Raw genomic sequence first — 17704 nt, forward strand, 5'->3', positions numbered from 1 at the left:
CCTGTATTCCCCCTTGACTTACTTCTTACACGATAGCATCAATATGGCAATCGCGAACACTTTCTGATTTTCGAGAAAAAAAGGGGAAGGGTTTAAACCACCCTTCCGCCGACATTCTTGCCGCCTTAACTCCGCAGTACGTGTAGTCACAACAAAGCCCATGAGTGCGTTGAATACAGCTCGTCGAACTCTATCTCCAGTATAAAGGACAACTCTCTATCCCCCTGCGTTTGGACGGGAGAGGCCGGCAAAATTTCAAAAAATGGTCATTTTGACCTTCCAAAACAGACTTTTTTCTACACAAGGAGAACGAAGCGGCTCAGAGGCCCGCCCTTTTAACTGTAGCATTCCCGCATCTTCCCTAGTAATCACCGATAAATTCCGCCAAATCCGCCGCACTTTTTTCTAGCCCTAATTTTTGGGTACCTGAAATATTTGAGTCTCTAATTCCGGAAATAATGACCATACCGAGGAACGGGATGCGGCCCTGTATTCTCCCTTGACTTACTTCTTACACGATAGCATCAAAATGGCAATCGCGAACACTTTCTGATTTTCGAGAAAAAAAGGGGAAGGGTTTTAAACCACCCTTCCGCCGACATTCTTGCCGCCTTAACTCCGCAGTACGTGTAGTCACAACAAAGCCCATGAGTGCGTTGAATACAGCTCGTCGAACTCTATCTCCAGTATAAAGGACAACTCTCTATCCCCCTGCGTTTGGACGGGAGAGGCCGGCAAAATTTCAAAAAATGGTCATTTTGACCTTCCAAAACATACTTTTTTCTACACAAGGAGAACGAAGCGGCTCAGAGGCCCGCCCTTTTAACTGTAGCATTCCCGCATCTTCCCTAGTAATCACCGATAAATTCCGCCAAATCCGCCGCACTTTTTTCTAGCCTTAATTTTTGGGTACCTGAAATATTTGAGTCTCTAATTCCGGAAATAATGACCATACCGAGGAACGGGATGCGGCCCTGTATTCCCCCTTGACTTACTTCTTACACGATAGCATCAAAATGGCAATCGCGAACACTTTCTGATTTTCGAGAAAAAAAGGGGAAGGGTTTAAACCACCTTTCCGCCGACATTCTTGCCGCCTTAACTCCGCAGTACGTGTAGTCACAACAAAGCCGATGAGTGCGTTGAATACAGCTCGTCGAACTCTATCTCCAGTATAAAGGACAACTCTCTATCCCCCTGCGTTTGGACGGGAGAGGCCGGCAAAATTTCAAAAAATGGTCATTTTCACCTTCCAAAATAGACTTTTTTCTACACAAGGAGAACGAAGCGGCTCAGAGGCCCGCCCTTTTAACTGTAGCATTCCCGCATCTTCCCTAGTAATCACCTATAAATTCCGCCAAATCCGCCGCACTTTTTTCTAGCCTTAATTTTTGGGTACCTGAAATATTTGAGTCTCTAATTCCGGAAATAATGACCATACCGAGGAACGGGATGCGGCCCTGTATTCCCCCTTGACTCACTTCTTACACGATAGCATCAAAATGGCAATCGCGAACACTTTCTGATTTTCGAGAAAAAAAGGGGAAGGGTTTAAACCACCCTTCCGCCGACATTCTTGCCGCCTTAACTCCGCAGTACGTGTAGTCACAACAAAGCCCATGAGTGCGTTGAATACAGCTCGTCGAACTCTATCTCCAGTATAAAGGACAACTCTCTATCCCCCTGCGTTTGGACGGGAGAGGCCGGCAAAATTTCAAAAAATGGTCATTTTGACCTTCCAGAACAGACTTTTTTCTACACAAGGAGAACGAAGCGGCTCAGAGGCCCGCCCTTTTAACTGTAGCATTCCCGCATCTTCCCTAGTAATCACCGATAAATTCCGCCAAATCCGCCGCACTTTTTTCTAGCCTTAATTTTTGGGTACCTGAAATATTTGAGTCTCTAATTCCGGAAATAATGACCATACCGAGGAACGGGATGCGGCCCTGTATTCCCCCTTGACTTACTTCTTACACGATAGCATCAAAATGGCAATCGCGAACACTTTCTGATTTTCGAGAAAAAAAGGGGAAGGGTTTAAACCACCTTTCCGCCGACATTCTTGCCGCCTTAACTCCGCAGTACGTGTAGTCACAACAAAGCCCATGAGTGCGTTGAATACAGCTCGTCGAACTCTATCTCCAGTATAAAGGACAACTCTCTATCCCCCTGCGTTTGGACGGGAGAGGCCGGCAAAATTTCAAAAAATGGTCATTTTGACCTTTCAAAACAGACTTTTTTCTACACAAGGAGAACGAAGCGGCTCAGAGGCCCGCCCTTTTAACTGTAGCATTCCCGCATCTTCCCTAGTAATCACCGATAAATTCCGCCAAATCCGCCGCACTTTTTTCTAGCCTTAATTTTTGGGTACCTGAAATATTTGAGTCTCTAATTCCGGAAATTATGACCATACCGAGGAACGGGATGCGGCCCTGTATTCCCCCTTGACTTACTTCTTACACGATAGCATCAATATGGCAATCGCGAACACTTTCTGATTTTCGAGAAAAAAAGGGGAAGGGTTTAAACCACCCTTCCGCCGACATTCTTGCCGCCTTAACTCCGCAGTACGTGTAGTCACAACAAAGCCCATGAGTGCGTTGAATACAGCTCGTCGAACTCTATCTCCAGTATAAAGGACAACTCTCTATCCCCCTGCGTTTGGACGGGAGAGGCCGGCAAAATTTCAAAAAATGGTCATTTTGACCTTCCAAAACAGACTTTTTTCTACACAAGGAGAACGAAGCGGCTCAGAGGCCCGCCCTTTTAACTGTAGCATTCCCGCATCTTCCCTAGTAATCACCGATAAATTCCGCCAAATCCGCCGCACTTTTTTCTAGCCCTAATTTTTGGGTACCTGAAATATTTGAGTCTCTAATTCCGGAAATAATGACCATACCGAGGAACGGGATGCGGCCCTGTATTCTCCCTTGACTTACTTCTTACACGATAGCATCAAAATGGCAATCGCGAACACTTTCTGATTTTCGAGAAAAAAAGGGGAAGGGTTTAAACCACCCTTCCGCCGACATTCTTGCCGCCTTAACTCCGCAGTACGTGTAGTCACAACAAAGCCCATGAGTGCGTTGAATACAGCTCGTCGAACTCTATCTCCAGTATAAAGGACAACTCTCTATCCCCCTGCGTTTGGACGGGAGAGGCCGGCAAAATTTCAAAAAATGGTCATTTTGACCTTCCAAAACATACTTTTTTCTACACAAGGAGAACGAAGCGGCTCAGAGGCCCGCCCTTTTAACTGTAGCATTCCCGCATCTTCCCTAGTAATCACCGATAAATTCCGCCAAATCCGCCGCACTTTTTTCTAGCCTTAATTTTTGGGTACCTGAAATATTTGAGTCTCTAATTCCGGAAATAATGACCATACCGAGGAACGGGATGCGGCCCTGTATTCCCCCTTGACTTACTTCTTACACGATAGCATCAAAATGGCAATCGCGAACACTTTCTGATTTTCGAGAAAAAAAGGGGAAGGGTTTAAACCACCCTTCCGCCGACATTCTTGCCGCCTTAACTCCGCAGTACGTGTAGTCACAACAAAGCCCATGAGTGCGTTGAATACAGCTCGTCGAACTCTATCTCCAGTATAAAGGATAACTCTCTATCCCCCTGCGTTTGGACGGGAGAGGCCGCCAAATTTCAAAAAATGGTCATTTTGACCTTCAAAAACAGACTTTTTTCTACACAAGGAGAACGAAGCGGCTCAGAGGCCCGCCCTTTTAACTGTAGCATTCCCGCATCTTCCCTAGTAATCACCGATAAATTCCGCCAAATCCGCCGCACTTTTTTCTAGCCTTAATTTCTGGGTACCTGAAATATTTGAGTCTCTAATTCCGGAAATAATGACCATACCGAGGAACGGGATGCGGCCCTGTATTCCCCCTTGACTTACTTCTTACACGATAGCATCAAAATGGCAATCGCGAACACTTTCTGATTTTCGAGAAAAAAAGGGGAAGGGTTTAAACCACCCTTCCGCCGACATTCTTGCCGCCTTAACTCCGCAGTACGTGTAGTCACAACAAAGCCCATGAGTGCGTTGAATACAGCTCGTCGAACTCTATCTCCAGTATAAAGGACAACTCTCTATCCCCCTGCGTTTGGACGGGAGAGTCCGGCAAAATTTCAAAAAATGGTCATTTTGACCTTCCAAAACAGACTTTTTTCTACACAAGGAGAACGAAGCGGCTCAGAGGCCCGCCCTTTTAACTGTAGCATTCCCGCATCTTCCCTAGTAATCACCGATAAATTCCGCCAAATCCGCCGCACTTTTTTCTAGCCTTAATTTTTGGGTACCTGAAATATTTGAGTCTCTAATTCCGGAAATAATGACCATACCGAGGAACGGGATGCGGCCCTGTATTCCCCCTTGACTTACTTCTTACACGATAGCATCAAAATGGCAATCGCGAACACTTTCTGATTTTCGAGAAAAAAAGGGGAAGGGTTTAAACCACCCTTCCGCCGACATTCTTGCCGCCTTAACTCCGCAGTACGTGTAGTCACAACAAAGCCCATGAGTGCGTTGAATACAGCTCGTCGAACTCTATCTCCAGTATAAAGGATAACTCTCTATCCCCCTGCGTTTGGACGGGAGAGGCCGCCAAATTTCAAAAAATGGTCATTTTGACCTTCAAAAACAGACTTTTTTCTACACAAGGAGAACGAAGCGGCTCAGAGGCCCGCCCTTTTAACTGTAGCATTCCCGCATCTTCCCTAGTAATCACCGATAAATTCCGCCAAATCCGCCGCACTTTTTTCTAGCCTTAATTTCTGGGTACCTGAAATATTTGAGTCTCTAATTCCGGAAATAATGACCATACCGAGGAACGGGATGCGGCCCTGTATTCCCCCTTGACTTACTTCTTACACGATAGCATCAAAATGGCAATCGCGAACACTTTCTGATTTTCGAGAAAAAAAGGGGAAGGGTTTAAACCACCCTTCCGCCGACATTCTTGCCGCCTTAACTCCGCAGTACGTGTAGTCACAACAAAGCCCATGAGTGCGTTGAATACAGCTCGTCGAACTCTATCTCCAGTATAAAGGACAACTCTCTATCCCCCTGCGTTTGGACGGGAGAGGCCGGCAAAATTTCAAAAAATGGTCATTTTGACCTTCCAAAACAGACTTTTTTCTACACAAGGAGAACGAAGCGGCTCAGAGGCCCGCCCTTTTAACTGTAGCATTCCCGCATCTTCCCTAGTAATCACCGATAAATTCCGCCAAATCCGCCGCACTTTTTTCTAGCCTTAATTTTTGGGTACCTGAAATATTTGAGTCTCTAATTCCGGAAATAATGACCATACCGAGGAACGGGATGCGGCCCTGTATTCCCCCTTGACTTACTTCTTACACGATAGCATCAAAATGGCAATCGCGAACACTTTCTGATTTTCGAGAAAAAAAGGGGAAGGGTTTAAACCACCCTTCCGCCGACATTCTTGCCGCCTTAACTCCGCAGTACGTGTAGTCACAACAAAGCCCATGAGTGCGTTGAATACAGCTCGTCGAACTCTATCTCCAGTATAAAGGACAACTCACTATCCCCCTGCGTTTCGACGGGAGAGGCCGGCAAAATTTCAAAAAATGGTCATTTTGACCTTCCAAAACAGACTTTTTTCTACACAAGGAGAACGAAGCGGCTCAGAGGCCCGCCCTTTTAACTGTAGCATCCCCGCATCTTCCCTAGTAATTACCGATAAAATCCGGCAAATCCGCCGCACTTTTTTCTAGGCTTAATTTTTGGGTACCTGAAATATTTGAGTTTCTAATTCCGGAAATAATGGCCATACCGAGGAACGGGATGCGGCCCTGTATTCCGCCTTGACTCACTTCTTACACGATAGCATGTAAATGGCAATCCCGAACACTTTCTGATTTTCGAGAAAAAAAGGGGAAGGGTTTAAACCACCCTTCCGCCGACATTCTTGCCGCCATAACTCCACAGTACGTGTAGTCACAACAAAGCCGATGAGTGCATTGAATACAGCTCGTCGAACTCTATCTCCAGTATAAAGGACAATTCTATATCCCCCTGCGTTTAGACGGGAGAGGACGACATAATTAAAAAAAATGGTCATTTTGACCTTCTAAAACAGACTTTTTTCTACACAAGGAGACCGAAGTGGCTCAGACTCCCACCCATTTAAGTGTAACATTCCCACATCATCGCATTATGATTTTCGAGAAAACAACAGGAGGGGTATAAACCACCCTTCCGCCGAATATCTTCCCGCCATACCTCCACAGTACGTGTGGTCACAACAAAGCTGATGAGTGCGTTGAATACAGATCGCCGAACTCTATCTCCTGTATAAAGGACAACTGTCTATCCTCCTGCGTTTGGACAGGAGAGGCCGGCAAAATTAAAAAAAATGGTCATTTTGATTTTCCAAAACAGACTTTTTTCTACACAAGGAGAACGAAGCGGCTCAGAGGCCCGCCCTTTTAACTGTAGCATCCCCGCATCTTCCCTAGAAATCACCGATAAATTCCGCCAAATCCGCCGCACTTTTTTCTAGCGTTAATTTTTGGGTATCTGAAATATTTGAGTCTCTAATTCCGGAAATAATGGCCATACCGAGGAACGCAATGCGGCCCTGTATTCCCTCTTGATTTACTTCTTACACGATAGCATCAAAATGGCAAATGCGAATACTTTCTGATTTTCGACATTCTTGCCGCCATAAGTCCGCAGTACGTGTAGTCACAACAAAGCCGATGAGTGCGTTGAATATAGCTCGTGGAACTCTATCTCCAGTATAAAGGACAACTCTCTACCCCCATGCGTTTAGACGGGAGAGGCCGGCATAATTAAAAAAAAGGTCATTTTGAGCTTCTAAAACAGACTTTTTTCTACACAAGGAGACCGAAGCGGCTCAGACTCCCATCCATTTAAGTGTATCATCCCCACATCATCCCATTATGATTTTAGAGAAAACAAGAGAAAGGGTTTAAACCACCCTTCCACCGAATATCTTCCCGCCATACCTCCACAGTACGTGTGGTCACATCAAAGCCGATGAGTGCGTTGAATACAGCTCGCCGAACTCTATCTCCTGTATAAAGGACAACTGTCTATCCTCCTACGTCTGGACAGGAGAGGCCGGCAAAATTTCAAAAAATGATCATGTTGACCTTCGAAAAAAGACTTTTTTCTACACAAGGAGAACGAAGCTGCTCAGAGGTGCTGCCTTTTAACTGTAGCAACCCCCGCATCTTCCCTAGTAATGACCGCAAAATTCCGGCAAATCCAGCGCACTTTTTGTAGCCTTAATTTTTGGTAACTAAAACATTTGAGTCTCTAATTCCGGAAATTATGGCCATACCGAGGAAGGGGTTGCGGCCCTGTATTACCCCCCGACTTACATCTTACACGATATCATCAATATGGCAATCGAGAACACTTTCTGATTTTCGAGTAAAAAGGGGTAGGGTTTAAACCACCATTCCGCCGACATTCTTGCCGCCATAACTCCACAGTACGTGTAGTCACAACAAAGCCGATGAGTGCGTTGAATACAGCTCGTCGAACTCTATCTCCAGTATAAAGGACAACTCTCTAGCCCCCTGCGTTTGGACGGGAGAGGCCGGCAAAATTAAAAAAAAAAGTCATTTTGACCTTCCAAAACAGACCTTATTCTACACAAGGAGAACCAAGCGGCTCAGAGGCCCGCCCTTTTAACTGTAGCATCCCCGCATCTTCCCTAGTAATTACCGATAAAATCCGGCAAATCCGCCGCACTTTTTTCTAGGCTTAATTTTTGGGTACCTGAAATATTTGAGTTTCTAATTCCGGAAATAATGGCCATACCGAGGAACGGGATGCGGCCCTGTATTCCGCCTTGACTCACTTCTTACACGATAGCATGTAAATGGCAATCCCGAACACTTTCTGATTATCGAGAAAAAAAGGGGAAGGGTTTAAACCACCCTTCCGCCGACATTCTTGCCGCCATAACTCCACAGTACGTGTAGTCACAACAAAGCCGATGAGTGCGTTGACTACAGCTCGTCGAACTCTATCTCCAGTATAAAGGACAATTCTATATCCCCCTGCGTTTAGACGGGAGAGGACGACATAATTAAAAAAAATGGTCATTTTGACCTTCTAAAACAGACTTTTTTCTACACAAGGAGACCGAAGTGGCTCAGACTCCCACCCATTTAAGTGTAACATTCCCACATCATCCATTATGATTTTCGAGAAAACAAGAGGAGGGGTATAAACCACCCTTCCGCCGAATATCTTCCCGCCATACCTCCACAGTACGTGTGGTCACAACAAAGCCGATGAGTGCGTTGAATACAGCTCGCCGAACTCTATCTCCTGTATAAAGGACAACTGTCTATCCTCCTGCGTTTGGACAGGAGAGGCCGGCAAAATTTAAAAAAATGGTCATTTTGATCTTCCAAAACAGACATTTTTCTACACAGGAGAACGAAGCGGCTCAGAGGCCGGCCCTTTTAACTGTAGCATCCCCGCATCTTCCCTAGTAATCTCCGATAAATTCCGCCAAATCCGCCGCACTTTTTTATAGCCTTAATTTTTGGGTATCTGAAATATTTGAGTCTCTAATTCCGGAAATAATGGCCATTCCGAGGAACGGGATGCGGCCCTGTATTCCCCCTTGACTTACTTCTTACACGATTGCATCAAAATGGCAATCGCGAACACTCTCTGATTCCGCCGACATTCCTGCCGCCATAAGTCCGCAGTACGTGTAGTCACAACAAAGCCGATGAGTGCGTTGAATACAGCTCGTCGTTCTCTATCTCCAGTATAAAGGACAACTCTCCATCCCCCTGCGTTTGGACGGGAGAGGCCGGAAAAATTTCAAAAAATGGTCATTTTGACCTTCCAAAACAGACTTTTTTCTACACAAGGAGAACGAAGCGGCTCAGAGGCCCGCACTTTTAACTGTAGCATTCCCGCATCTTCCCTAGTAATCACCGATAAATTCCGCGAAATCCGCCGCACTTTTTTCTAGCCCTAATTGTTGAGTACCTGAAATATTTGAGTCTCTAATTCCGGAAATAATGGCCATACCGAGGAACGGGATGCGGCCCTGTATTCCCCCCGACTTACTTCTTAACCCGTCAGCACACGCACATTATTTTATAGCGGTAGCACACGCGTTGGGTATTTTTTACCCCAAAATAAATAAAGTGTTACTAACAACAAAATATAATTAATACTGAAATGCTATAATTTTATAATTGTTAGGAATATTTTAAAGTAATTTGAACATTCCTTTTTAATTTAACAATTAATCATATGAATACTGACTTTGAATGAAAGTCTTCCACAAAAAAACACCACAATCTTATATTTTTGATCTCAGTGCTAACACAAATGTAAAAATGAAAGAAAAAGTATTCATGGGCGTCACTCGTCCACTCATTCACTATCACCACTTCTGGTATCAGCATACTCATCACAAAAAGGCACCGAATGTTCTTTACAAATCATCTTTTGCACCTATGGCATGATGTATTAGTTTTACGATCCTTCTTCCTAGGACATACCTCACATCGACTTGAGGACATCTTCATTCGTTTCTGTGTTGGTTAGGTTAGTTCCTCCACACCATTCATTCTTCGAACAGTGGATCTGATTTCCAAAGGCAAATTCTTCAATGTCAACCGATGAGCCAAATGATTTTTCACCAATCCGAGAGCCAGTTCCTTCAGAAATGATCGGCGGATGATTGGTCCTTGTGAAGTAGCATTGTTAGTTTTATAAATAACTAAAGAATTAATTCCTGTAATGTTGAGAAGACCAAAAAACACGGGAAGTGGCCAACGTCGGGATTTTCTGGACACACTGTATGTATCGCATAGTTCATCCACTACATCAATTCCTCCTTTAGTAGCATTGTAAAACGTTATTATTTCCGGTTTCTTTTCCTCTCTGGTGTCTGGATCAATGGCATCATCATAATGCATAGTGAAGCTACTAGAACCACTTTTCCTGGTTTTGGAACATAGGAAGTGAGAGTCAGTCTATCTTGGAATCCAAAAATACTGGAAAATTGTTCACGCCTTTTCTGCACAAATTCAGGAGGAATTTCATGTTTATTTAGTCTTACAGTTCCAACACATGTTAAGTTGTGATCACTGAGAAGTTCTTTGGCAAGTGGCACACTCATAAACCAATTATCAAACGTAACATTTCTTCCAGTTCCACTAATAGGAGTAATCAGCCGTTTGACTACATCAGATGGAGAATTTGATTGACGGTATTGGCCTTCTGGTTGCATATCACAGTATATTTCCAAGTTCAACACATAGAAAGTGCGGGAATCATCTAGTCCAAATATTTTTATGCCATATTTGGCTGGTTTGCTTTTGATATACTGTCTGAATAAGCAGTGTCCTCAGAAGGGCTCCAATTTTTCATCGATAGTGCAATATTCAGCAACTGTATAACTTTTCTGGAAGTTCTTTATGATAGAGTCAAAACACTTCTGATTGGAGCGAGTCTATCAGTCGCTTTTCTAATTTCTCTTGTAGTAATGTCATCGAAACGAAGGCACCGCAAAAGAAAGAAGAAACTGTTTATTCCCATTGTTCCATCAGTTGTCCACAAATCTTTAGCGTTGAGTTTAGCTGCCCTCAGTGCACCAGCAAAATATAACAGACCAAAAAGTGCTTTTATCTCAGTCTGATCAGTTATCGAAGCATCACGTTCGCGAACAAAGTTGTTCTGGATAGATCTGATGTAAATATTTGTGTACTTGACAATATCATCTATGATGTTATCATCTATACGACACGACTAGGATTCTAATGGTAACTTTGCTTGGCGAGCTTGTCCCTTACAGCCCGGAAGGTGAGTAACTATATTGCACGCTCTGGTCTTAACATTTCGAGGTGGTACACTCTTCCTCCAAGAAGTTCCGTCTTTACCTTTGTAAGTAGTAAACTGAGATAGTGGAGCGTTGTCGTCACAGTCGTCATCACTACTATCTGCTTCCTGTTTCTGTTCCTGTTCTGTATCGGTATTATGTTCACTTTCCGAAATATGATCATCTTCATCTTCCGATTCACCTTGAATAATTTCTTGTTCGTCCTCTTCATCCAGCCAGCCTACTATTTGACGACTTTGCGTAGACTCTAAACCCATTTTGAAATGTAAAATACAAATGGAACTCTATCAAAATTATTCGCTACTACTGCTCCTTAAGCACACGCGCGGGGTATTTCTTACCCGGTCTTTATATAAACATGTGTAAACTTGTGCAGCCACAAGAAAACTAACTCAATCATACGTACAACAATGCACAAAGATCTGAAAGAAAGATACTGAAAACGCGGGATGAATTTAAAATTGATGGACAGTGTTGCCAGCAAATAAAATAACGCCTGGGTATTTTTTACCCCAGCGCGTGTGCTTACGGGTTAAACGATAGCATCAAAATGGCAACCGCGAACACTTTCTGATTTTCGATTTTCCGCCGACATTCTTGCCGCCATAACAACGCAGTACGTGTAGTCACAACAAAGCCGATGAGTGCGTTGAATACAGCTCGTCGAACTCTATCTCCAGTATAAAGGACAACTCTCTATCCCCCTGCGTTTGGACGGGAGAGGCCGGCAAAATTTCAAAACATGGTCATTTTGACCTTCCAAAACAGACTTTTTTCTACACAAGGAGAACGAAGCGGCTCAGAGGCCCGCCCTTTTAACTGTAGCATCCCCGCATCTTCCCTAGTAATCACCGATAAATTCCGCCAAATCCGCCGCACTTTTTTCTAGCCTTAATTTTTGGGTACCTGAAATATCTGAGTCTCTAATTCCGGAAATAATGGCCATACCGAGGAACGGGAAGCAGCCCTGTATTCCCCCTTGACTTACTTCTTACACGATAGCATCAAAATGGCAATCGCGAACACTTTCTGATTTTCGAGAAAAAAAGGGGAAGGTTAAACCACCCTTCCGCCGACATTCTTGCCGCCATAACTCGGCAGTACGTGTAGTCACAACAAAGCCGATGAGTGCGTTGAATACAGCTCGTCGAAGTCTATCTCCAGTATAAAGGACAACTCTCTACCCCCTGCATATGGACGGGAGAGGCCGGCAAAATTTCAAAAAATGGTCATTTTGACCTTCCAAAACAGACCTTTTTCTACACAAGGAGAACCAAGCGGCTCAGAGGCCCGCCCTTTTAACTGTAGCATCCCCGCATCTTCCCTAGTAATTACCGATAAAATCCGGCAAATCAGCCGCACTTTTTTCTAGGCTTAATTTCTGGGTACCTGAAATATTTGAGTTTCTAATTCCGGAAATAATGGCCATACCGAGGAACGGGATGCGGCCCTGTATTCCGCCTTGACTCACTTCTTACACGATAGCATGTAAATGGCAATCCCGAACACTTTCTGATTTTCGAGAAAAAAAGGGGAAGGGTTTAAACCACCCTTCCGCCGACATTCTTGCCGCCATAACTCCACAGTACGTGTAGTCACAACAAAGCCGATGAGTGCATTGAATACAGCTCGTCGAACTCTATCTCCAGTATAAAGGACAATTCTATATCTCCCTGCGTTTAGACGGGAGAGGACGACATAATTTAAAAAAATGGTCATTTTGACCTTCTAAAACAGACTTTTTTCTACACAAGGAAACCGAAGTGGCTCAGACTCCCACCCATTTAAGTGTAACATTCCCACATCATCGCATTATGATTTTCGAGAAAACAAGAGGAGGGGTATAAACCACCCTTCCGCCGAATATCTTCCCGCCATACCTCCACAGAATGTGTGGTCACAACAAAGCCGATGAGTGCGTTGAATACAGCTCGCCGAACTCTACCTCCTGTATAAAGGACAACTGTCTATCCTCCTGCGTTTGGACAGGAGAGGCCGGCAAAATTTAAAAAAATGGTCAATTTGACCTTTCAAAACAGACTTTTTTCTACACAAGGAGAACGAAGCGGCTCAGAGGCCCGCCCTTTTAACTGTAGCATCCCCGCATCTTCCCTAGTAATCACCGATAAATTCCGGCAAATCCGCCGCACTTTTTTCTAGCCTTAATTTTTGGGTACCTGAAATATTTGAGTCTCTAATTCCGGAAATAATGGCCATACCGAGGAACGCAATGCGGCCCTGTATTCCCCCTTGACTTACTTCTTACACGATAGCATCAAAATGGCAATCGCGAGCACTTTCTGATTTTCGAGAAAAAGAGGGGAAGGGTACCTCAAATATTTGAGTCTCTAATTCCGGAAATAATGGCCATACCGAGGAACGGGATGCGGCCCCGTATTCCCCCTTGATTTACTTCTTACACGATAGCATCAAAATGGCAAATGCGAATACTTTCTGATTTTCGACATTCTTGCCGCCATAACTCCGCAGTACGTGTAGTCACAACAAAGCCGATGAGTGCGTTGAATATAGCTCGTGGAACTCTATCTCCAGTATAAAGGACAACTCTCTATCCCCCTGCGTTTAGACGGGATAGGCCGGCATAATTAAAAAAAAAGGTCATTTTGAGCTTCTAAAACAGACTTTTTTCTACACAAGGAGACCGAAGCGGCTCAGACTCCCATCCATTTAAGTGTATCATCCCCACATCATCCCATTATGATTTTAGAGAAAACAAGAGAAAGGGTTTAAACCACCCTTCCACCGAATATCTTCCCGCCATACCTCCACAGTACGTGTGGTCACAGCAATGCCGATGAGTGCGTTGAATACAGCTCGCCGAACTCTATCTCCTGTATAAAGGACAACTGTCTATCCTCCTACGTCTGGACAGGAGAGGCCGGCAAAATTTCAAAAAATGATCATGTTGACCTTCGAAAACAGACTTTTTTCTACACAAGGAGAACGAAGCTGCTCAGAGGTCCTGCCTTTTAACTGTAGCAACCCCCGCATCTTCCCTAGTAATGACCGCAAAATTCCGGCAAATCCGGCGCACTTTTTGTAGCCTTAATTTTTGGTAACTAAAACATTTGAGTCTCTAATTCCGGAAATTATGGCCATACCGAGGAAGGGGTTGCGGCCCTGTATTACTCCCTGACTTACATCTTACACAATATCATCAATATGGCAATCGAGAACACTTTCTCATTTTCGAGTAAAAAGGGGTAGGGTTTAAACCACCATTCCGCCGACATTCTTGCCGCCATAACTCCGCAGTACGTGTAGTTAGAACAAAGCCGATGAGTGCGTTGAATACAGCTTGACGAACTCTATCTTCAGTATAAAGGACAACTCTGTACCCCCGTGCGTTTGGATGGGAGAGGCCGGCAAAATTTCAAAAAATGATCATTTTGACCTTCCAAAACTGACTTTTTTCTACACAAGGAGAACGAAGCGGCTCATAGACCTGGCCTTTTAACTGTAGAATCCTTTTTCCAGCTTGTTTTTTTGGGTACCTAAAATATTTCAGTCCGGAATTCCGGAAATAATGGCGATACCGAGGAACAGGATGCGGTCCTGTAATCTCCTTTGACTTACTTCTTACACGATAGCATCAAAATGGGAATCCGCGAACACAAGCTGATTTTCGGAAAAAAAAAAAAAAATGGGAGTTACTATTTCTCCCACATTCTTGCCGCCATAAGTCCGCAGTACATGTAGTGAGTTCAAAGCCGATGAGTGCGTTGAATACAGGTCCTCAAAGTCTATCTTCAGTATAAAGGACAACTCTCTATCCCCGTGCATTTGGACGGGAGAGGCCGACAAAATTTCAAAAAATGGTCATGTTGACCTTCCAAAACAGATGTTTCTCTACAAGAGGAGAACGAAGGAGCTCAGAGACCCGTCCTGTTCACAGTAGCATCCCCGCATGTTATGTAGTAATCACATGTAAAAGCGAACAATTCTGTTGTACTTTTTTTCTAGACTTTTTTTTTGACTACCTCAAATGTTTGTCTCTAATCTCAGGAAATAATGGCGATATCGAGGAACGGAGTATGGTGTTGTATTCCCCCTTGACTTACTATGCTGAAGATAGCATCAAATTGGGAATGCTGAACACAAGCTAATTTTCGAGAAAAAAACACCAAAAAAACCTCTATTCTGCCAACATAACTCCGCTGTATGTGTAGTGATAAAATTGGTGATAAGTGGGGCGGATGGAGCTCCTTCAACTCTATCTGTGGTGCAAAGGACAACCCCTACCCCCAGCCATATGGACTATAGAGGCCGGGAAATTAAAAAAAAAATCGTCATTTTGACTTTCCAAAACAGACACTTATCAGATTTAATTAGCTGAGTGTTTAAACTGGAAGTGTAGTTCAGCAAGTGTCATTCCGTCACATTCTGCCAATTTTTACACACTTTCCGTGTAATAACGATTCGAATTTGGCGGTAGAGTTTGATTATATTAATGTTTCATACAGTCAGGAAGCTGTATGTTTCATTTTACAATTTTTCATACCCTCAGGATTATTTTTCTACAGGTTCAGTTTACAGCATTTTACAACACTAATGTTAACACAAAGTGCACTTAGAGTTGAATATTTTCATCAATCTTGCACATAAATGAAGCTGATTATTGTAACTAAGTGCCAAACTATAAACTGTATCCTGAAAGTTAATTTAAAACTGTAAAATCTTACATTTTTTAATTTTTATGTTTGAAATTTTCAAAAACTTAAATGTAATTTTTCCTTAATGGGATAAGATGAGGAAAATCGTTTTCAAAATTTAATTTGTGTTCGTTTAGGAGTAAGGCAGTGAAAGAAATTTTGTTCTCACTTGAAAACTGTGGTCCAGGACTAAAATAAACAATGCAGCCCGCAAGACACTTCCGCATTTATAGACTCCGCCCATTCGCTTCTCATCAGCTCATCAACTTACTTTACAGATTTCAGAAATGGAATATAGGTTCCTTTTGAGGCGATGAGCCTATCACTTGTCCATCTGCCCCCTGTCGGAAAATAAGTGTAACTAAATTCCTCGCAGATATGGAAACCTCCGCTTGGAAGGATCTATGTTCCGACTATGTAACTATGGGTTAAATGAATGATGAATGAATGTGTCAACAATATGTTATTTCTGTCCCAGTCTCATGAAACTCCATGTTAAATCAAACAGAAACAAAAAGATTTGATTTCAGAAGAAACAAAATGTAAAATGACAAATGAAACAAATCAAATTTTTTACACTTTAAAATTGCAGAAATTAAATTTTGTCGAAAAAGGAAAAAGTACAGAGAAAATAAACCGAACAATGTAGAGAATGGAGTATTTGAAATCTGATTGCTATACTTCAGTAGAGACATAAACCTGCAACTTGAAATGTAATTGGATCTAATTAATTCATAAAATATAAATATTTGTATGAGAGATACTCACCTCGCATTGTTCATGTTCGGAAAGGAGTTTCTGATTTTTGTCCATGTGACGTCATCGTATTGCTGAGCTGTGCAGGACACTTCAGGTACGTCAAACGTGGAGATGGTACCCATGGAAACGTGAAAATCAGCCGCAACTGCAAGCATACAGTATATGAGCACTCAACACACGTGTTCAGTGTGGTAGAGTTGAGCAATATTTATTAATATTTAAGAACTATAAACTCATCTTAAATATAGAAATAATCTAAATTTAACAGAAGAAATACTGAAATCAGAAATAAACACTGAAATAATGAAACAATTGTCTTTAGAGACAATTAATATTATGTACCCTCCACAAAACTGGCTTCATTTATACACCGACGGATCCTTGATCTCCAGAGAACAAGGTGCCGGTGCAGGTGTTATGTGCTGTCTCTTCTCACTTTATAGATCTCTTGGATATGGAACAACAAGTTTTGATGGAGAAATCATTGCAATAAGTGAAAGTCTCAGGAATCTTCTATGCCACATCAATAAATTTAAGAATGCAGTTATATTGTGAGACTAAATCTGTGCTTCATTGACTGGTCATGATAATATCTTTGAAAAATAATGGAGTGCAAGAGGTCAAATGACTTTACTGTCAAACGCCTGGCATTAGAAAACAACAACATATTGTCAGACTCCAAAGCAGCTATTCTATCAATAGTTTCTGAACACACACCTTCATCTCAAACAGCAGAAATAACTAAAATGCTCTCTCAATTAATGTCACTCAATAAAAGAATTGTATTCCAATGGATACCATCCCATTGTGGAATCCTGGGAAACGAGAATGCGGATGCTTTAGCAAAGAAGGGCAGCACTGCTACTTACAGACCTGTTACTAAATCTACGTATTACTCTGTGAAAAGATTTATTAAATCTACATACTTAGACTTCAAAAACAAAATTTGATAACACAATCTCAAGGGGAAAAATGGAACTCTCTGCATCATAATCCACAGTTAATTCCCGATTTACCACAAAAATCGTCTGTAGCTGCATTTAGATTGGCAACAGGCCATGATTGTTTGGCCAAACACCTGCATAGAATTGGAATATATCAGTTCCCTAACTGCCCATTGTGCAACTCAAACCAAGAAATGGATTCGGAACACCTCAAAATCTGTGCTTCAGTGATTGACCATGATAATATCTTTAAAAAATATTGGAGTGCAAGAGGTCAAATTACTTTATTGTCAAACGCCTAGCATTAGAAAACAACAACAACCTTCTAATATAACAGACCAGTTAAGTTGTGCATTACTCCAGACATCAAACCCCTTTAGGAAGTAGACCCCAGATTGGAAACGATCTACTCTCCAGATATGAAGTTATATCACCA

The 17704-nt window shown here is 42.8% G+C and overlaps 1 protein-coding gene and 1 long non-coding RNA gene across 4 annotated transcripts in view; one reads left to right on the top strand and one right to left on the bottom strand.

Annotated features, from left to right (window-relative positions):
* LOC138704451 (uncharacterized) overlaps window positions 1–17704 on the top strand; it is a 514719-nt gene that overhangs the window by 451018 nt on the left and 45997 nt on the right. The window lies entirely within an intron of this gene.
* Window positions 1–17704, bottom strand: part of LOC138704449 (uncharacterized) — a 165008-nt gene that overhangs the window by 128844 nt on the left and 18460 nt on the right. For all 3 annotated transcript variants that reach the window (XM_069832331.1, XM_069832330.1, XM_069832332.1), the window contains one exon: window positions 16334–16469. In XM_069832331.1, the coding sequence (XP_069688432.1) occupies window positions 16334–16469 (136 nt within the window). The remainder of the gene's footprint in view (window positions 1–16333; window positions 16470–17704) is intronic.

This window comes from Periplaneta americana, chromosome 8, assembly GCF_040183065.1.
Source record: "Periplaneta americana isolate PAMFEO1 chromosome 8, P.americana_PAMFEO1_priV1, whole genome shotgun sequence".
In the NCBI taxonomy this organism is placed as follows: domain Eukaryota; kingdom Metazoa; phylum Arthropoda; class Insecta; order Blattodea; family Blattidae; genus Periplaneta; species Periplaneta americana.